Below are 5,842 nucleotides of genomic sequence, written 5' to 3'. Positions count from 1 at the left end.
GGCACCGCCCGCGCTCCGCCCCGGGGCCGCCCCGCGCCCGGCCCCCGCCGCGGGAGCGCCCGGTGGTACAGGGGGGCTGAGGAGCCCCCGGGAACAGCGGGGTTATCGCCCCGGGACCGGCGTCCCGCGCGTCCCACCGGGGGCAGAGCCCACCGAGCCCCGGCGGGCGGGCTCGCCCCCGGCACCGCCCCGGGAGCCGACCCGAGGCGACCCCGCGGAGCTGCCCATGGTGGAGCTCGGCACCGCGCCCCGGCACCGCCTCGCCGTGGCGACACCGCCACGGGGCGGGAAAGAGCTTCGAGGAAGGCTCTGAGAGGCCTGTGGGGGCTGCTCCCCTCAGAGCCGCGGGAGATGGTCCCTTCAGGGGCTGCTCCCCTCAGAGCCTCGGGAGATGGTCCCCTCAGGGGCTGCTCCCCTCAGAGCCTCGGGAGATGGTCCCCTCGGGGGCTGCTCCTCTCAGAGCCTCGGGAGATGGTCCCCTCGGGGGCTGCTCCTCTCAGCACCTGCTCCTTTCAGCGCCCTCAGTGCCTCAGGGGCTCCGGACCTGGAGCCAAGTGGGACACGTCTCCACACATGGCCTGCCAAGGACTCCCTGCCTTGCCGGGATTCTTTCCCCGCCCATTCTGAGGGGCAGAGAGCTCCTGGCCCGAGGGACACCCTCACACCGATTCCCTCATCTCCTGGGCACCCCTCTTGCTTCCAGTTGGTATCATGCGGCTGATCAGTCATGGCCTCCCCTCCAACCATCAGACCGGCAGCAGTTTCTCTAGAAAACGCTTTAAGAGGCAGCTCTGAATTGGAACCTTTTTATTATTGTATTATTAATACATTTTATCTTGCAGTAACATCTGCTCCTTGTACCCAGCCCAGGATTCAAAAGGCAGCAAAGCTCCCACAGCAATCAGTTTTGCTTAAAGCATAGTTTTAAGGTAAAACACACAGGTTGTTTCTCTTTTCAACTCTCTGTAACCCTGACCAGGGGTTCGACATCTTCCAGGGGCACCTGAATCCCACAGTGTGAACAGCACAGTTTTGAGGACTCACCTGATCCCTGGACCAGGCATCTCCATTAAAATAAAACAGATGAGTCTTCTAAGGGCACAAATACTTCTGCTTCTTGTAACAAGAACTCATTTTCAAATATTTAGAACTACCAAACGCTGATGAAGCTTTAGTCTGACGGTGTCAATTGCCTCAGGAGGCTGGAGAAAATGTGTTGTTCATGTAACTACATCTCAGGACTTTCAGATGTCGTTACTAGTCTCACCTTTGTCGTTTTGAACCTGGGAAATGAAGCTTGGAGGCACCCAGGTATTGCATGTGCTCTTCAGCCATAAGAAAACTCACCCTAATTTACCTCTGAAAAAGAAGTTTTGCACCAACCGGTGAGACTGAGTGTAATAGCACCTCAAGGAGACTCTGCCCTTGCTCAGAGCTCACATCACTCACCGTCAGGGTACCATAAAGGATTTCAGAAGAATGTCTGATGAAGTGGCTGCTCTGTCCAGAAGATGAGGCTAAAGTTCTGATATGGGGAGGAACTGTTTTCATTGCCAGCATTTGGCTGAAACCCAAACCAAACAGGGACAGGAGCCACGGAAGGAGAAGGCAGAAAAAGGAAAACTTCAGGTCTCTTAGTTAACAACAGGTAAGAACAAGACTTGGAGCCCAACTGAGGCAACAAAAGGTGTGGGGGGGGTAGATTAACAAGCATAAAACCCAAGGACACTACGGATAGGGAAAGGTGGGGATACAAAGGGCACCCAATCTGTACCTTTTCCAACATGTAAGATGGAATGCAAGACTGAATCTTGTTATTTGTTTGCCAGGGAACAGCTGTAAAAACCACCAAGAATGTGCTTCTGGCCAATCTAATACTTTTTTTGCTGTTGTCTGCTTTAACACTGTTATTGAATAGTATTACACAATACTGTTGTTTTGCTTTTAGGTGATTTTTCCAACGTTTAGAATACTGTGTTTTCAAGGAGTGTCTTCCTCTTGATTTTCCAAAACTGAGAATACCAGAAGGAAATCTGCTGCTCTCTTGAAGTCAGCGGGAAGTTTGCTTGCATAAGGAGAACTGGTTAGGACTCTTGACATTTCACAGCTTGTACAAAGTTCTCCAACACATCAGAGCTCATCTTTTTCACTATTCTTCTTCAGGAAAGAAGCGAGGATATTGAGGCTTTTCTGGAGCTCCTCCTTCTTCCCATCACTCATTTTGTTCTTCTCGATCAGCTTTGTGATTCGGACAACTTCGTTCGCAGCAAACTCCTCTCCCTGCTCCAGGATCTTGCTCATAATTTTCAAGTATTGCTCAGCTGATTTCTTCTCGGTTTCTTTAGCTTTTCCCAAGCTCTGCTGCCCCTTTTTCAGGAGGGCCTGGCGCTCGGATTTCTCCGTGGTGCTCACAAACTTGCTGGCCAGCACGTCGTACTCCTTCAGGCAGCCCGGCATCCCCAGGTAGATGCCACTGCTCTTCAGCCAGCGCTGAATAGCCCCGGCCTTGATCTCACCACCGTAAGGTAAGGGATTGTCAAAGTCACCGTCCTGGAACAGGTAAAAAACAGGGAACTTCTCCTTGTCCAGCTTGTACTTCTCTCCCAGCTCGGTGTTCAGTTTATCGCCGTAGTCTGTCAACAGAGAACAGAACACAGAAAAACACAGTTAATCAAAAATTAATTTAGGATTCCCTCCTACACAAATACTTGTCTCCAGTTTCAACATGTCCTAACAACCAGGAAATCATAGAATCATGGAATATCCTCAATTGGGAGGATCCCCAAGGATCAGTCCAACTGCTGGCCCTGCACAGGCACCCCAATAATCCCACTCTATCCCTGAGAGTGTTGTCCAAACACTCCTTGAGCTCTGGCAGCCTTGGGGCTGCAACCACTGCCCTGGGGAGCCTGTTCCAGGAAAATGCCACACACTGAAACAAAAACACCTTGAAAAATCACTTGGTTTTCCAAAGAAAAACACAAGATTCTAATGCTGCTTTGCTGTGACTGTGAGAGCAGAAGACAGGATCTTTACATACAAACCCCATCCTCCTTATGGGAAACTGTAGGTAGAAAAAGAATTTAAGGTTAATTGTCCAACTGGGAAATTTTACCCACGTTTTCTAAGCAAACGTGGAATCCTCCAAGTAGCATAATCAAAGTGTCTTTGTTTTCTGTCCTCAAGAATAAGGGCTATTTATGTAAGTAATTTATGTAAGATGAGTAAACATCTTGTAGCTTGGCATGCTGTCAGAACTAAATCATTCTTTGCACATGGACAGGAAGAAATCTATTTAACTGTAAACCCAGATAAAGTAAATAGATAGAGGAAAACAAGGGAAAAAAAGGCTATTAAAGCCAGAGCATGTAAGGTGACAGTGATCTATTTATTCTTCGCTGCTTTTCTTCTTAAATCCAGTTACAACCACATCGAGTTACAGCAGCCACAGTGCAACACCCCCTTGCTGTGCTGCCCTGGCCTTTGCTACACAGAATTAATCATGTTAAATATGCTTTGTTTGACCAGGACTGTGGCTAAAGAGTGATTCTTGTAAGGTCTCTTCCCTGCAAATGGGACAAAAAGGTTTCTCTTGGCAAAGAAAGCAAAAAAAAAGGGGGCAGAAGTGCTGAGGAGGGTGGCAGCAGTTCAGCAGTGTGGGCCGACTCCTGCATTACCCAGCTGAGGTGGATAAGCAGCTCTCCCACACACAGTGGGCTCAGCCACCATCCAGGGCAGTCTCACATCCATCCCTCACCCCCAGAATTGCCTCAGAGCCTGTTCTCAGCAGAAATCTCACTGGAATTCATCTCCTCCTCAGCAGCCCACATTGTTCCCATGTGCCCAGGGCTCCTCACCTGATATTCCCACTTCAGCCACCAGAAGGTCCTCGCTGGAGCCTGAGCTCTCAGCCAGCTTTTTAAACTCATCTTGTTTCTCCCCATAGGGATATTGTGTGTCAAATTTCACCAGGACAAACTTATGCTTTGGAATAACCTAAAACAAGAAGAAAAAGGGGAGGGGAAAAAAAGGAGAAAACTTGATTATTTCAGATCTGAGCAATCCACAAGTCACCAAAGGTTGTTTCTGCTTGTTCTTCTTTTCCTGTGCAATGAAGAGATGCAGGGGGAGAATGGAAATTTTATATAATTATGGCCTTTCAAAAATGACTCAGTGCTGTGTGAAGGAAAGACTGAGCTTTGGGTGTCTATTTCTGCACCAGATGATAAAGATGATATGTGGTAGGTTTGGAGGAGCTGATAATGCCTTTAATTATAAGATCTGCTAGTAAATCTGACTGGCATCTTGGAAGGAAATCAGCTAAATGACTTCCAGTGGGACATGAAGAGGAGAGAGACCAAATGTCCCAGCATGATTGCTGCACTCTGAGCTAGGAGAGGAGGCACAGGGAGGCAGAGGAAATGGACTGGTTCAGGAAATGGAGAATTTATGTTTTAATCGATTGCTCTTCACTCCAATCTTGCTCTGCTCGGGTGATGTCTTTTCCAATGAGCTTGGAAATTGAATTTCTCGCCCCGCTGGAGACTGAGGAGGAGACCTTGCAAAATCTTTTTGTTGTAACGAACAGGTTGGGGTTGCAGCACAGCTCCCCACCTACACAGCGCTCTGCTCAGGCACTGACACAACACCTGCGTGCACAGGTGGCTGAAGGCTCCGTCTTGGGCCTGTGGGAAGCGCACATGGCCCTGGGAAAACGCCTTCCTTGCAAAGTGATTTAGTGGAGGAAAAAAAACCCCAAACCCCGGGGAACCCTGTTGCTTTCTGTTCGACGAACAAAAGCGAAGCCACCCAGGCGGGGAGCGTTCACGACCCCGGCTCGCTGCTCACTCGCTCACTGGCACGGGCAGCGCAGCTGGCCCACGGCGGCTCTTTGCTCGCTGCCCGGAGCTCCGGGGCAGGTGGAGGCCGGACCTTCCTTCCCCGTCCGTCGGAGCCGCGGGCCGGGCCGGGCCGGACCCCCGAACCGCGCGGCTCGGCTCCACTTGGACCGCGCCGATTGGCTGCCGGCCTCCACCGCCGCGCTCCCATTGGCTGCCGGTCTCGGCCGCCGCGCTCCCATTGGCTGCGGCGCAGCGCGGCCGCTCCGCGGGCGCCGCGCGCTCCCCGCGCGGTGTTGGCGACCCCGGCCCCGCTCCGCGGCCCCGCCGCGCCCCGAGCCCCCGGCAGTGCCCGCGGGGTGCGGGACACACGGCCCTGCGCGGCCCCCGCCCGCCCCCCCCGAGCGCTTCGCCGGGCGCGGCGGCGCCCGCGGGCCGTAACTTGTAGAAGGTGACGGTGTCGAGCGGCACGGAGCCCTTGGTGTGCAGCGTGCTGCCGCCGGGCAGCGCCAGGCCGAGCAGGCACAGCAGCACCGAGCCCGCGGCCGCCGCCGCAGCCATGGCGGAGCGCAGGGAGCCGAGCTGCCGGGACACGTGACGGCGCGACGGCCGCCGCCGGGGGCTCGCCCCGCCCCGCAGCCCCGCGGGCACCGAGGGAGCGGCGCCGGGCGGGACCGCGGGTACCTCCCACGGGCACCTCCCCCGGGCCGCCCCGCTCCCCCGGGACAGCGCGCGGGGAGGGGGATGCTGCGGCGAAATAAGGCTTCCAGCAGCAATTCCACAGGAGAGGAAGGCAGGGAAAGGCAAGAGGCAGGATCTGGCCACACAGATTAGCAGGGAGGGTGTGTGCATCTCTATCCAGGGTGGGCACTGCCATAGCACTGCCACAGCCCCCTCAGACAGGGCGTTTTTCGTGTTATAACCAGGGGAGATCTCCTGCACCGAAAGATTTGCATGCATTTCAGCCAGCGATGCATAAAACATGAAGAGCAGGCTGACAGATC

At 53.7% G+C, this 5,842-nt stretch overlaps 1 protein-coding gene across 1 annotated transcript; it reads right to left on the bottom strand.

Moving 5' to 3' along the window:
• Window positions 1-792: 792 nt before the first annotated feature.
• On the bottom strand, window positions 793-5,462 carry ERP29 (endoplasmic reticulum protein 29). Its single transcript, XM_032706087.1, has 3 exons — window positions 5,280-5,462; window positions 3,858-3,996; window positions 793-2,633 (listed from the first exon to the last, which is right to left on the bottom strand). Exons 1-3 carry the CDS (start codon window positions 5,397-5,399, stop codon window positions 2,131-2,133), a joined length of 762 nt encoding a protein of 253 aa, XP_032561978.1. The 5' UTR covers window positions 5,400-5,462; the 3' UTR covers window positions 793-2,130.
• Window positions 5,463-5,842: the final 380 nt, after the last annotated feature.

Source organism: Chiroxiphia lanceolata, chromosome 18, assembly GCF_009829145.1.
Source record: "Chiroxiphia lanceolata isolate bChiLan1 chromosome 18, bChiLan1.pri, whole genome shotgun sequence".
Classification (NCBI taxonomy): domain Eukaryota; kingdom Metazoa; phylum Chordata; class Aves; order Passeriformes; family Pipridae; genus Chiroxiphia; species Chiroxiphia lanceolata.
The sequence above is the reverse complement of the archived record's forward strand: the minus strand, read 5'-3'. Positions and strand labels throughout refer to the sequence as shown.

Excerpts from the sequence above, each read along its gene's own strand:
- ERP29 (XM_032706087.1), bottom strand. The coding sequence starts at position 5,399 with ATGGCTGCGGCGGCGGCCGCGGGCTCGGTGCTGCTGTGCCTGCTCGGC. Across the intron at positions 3,997-5,279 it reads ACACCGTCACCTTCTACAAG|GTTATTCCAAAGCATAAGTT; the intron begins TTACGGCCCGCG and ends TTCTTGTTTTAG. Across the intron at positions 2,634-3,857 it reads GGCTGAAGTGGGAATATCAG|ACTACGGCGATAAACTGAAC; the intron begins GTGAGGAGCCCT and ends CTCTGTTGACAG.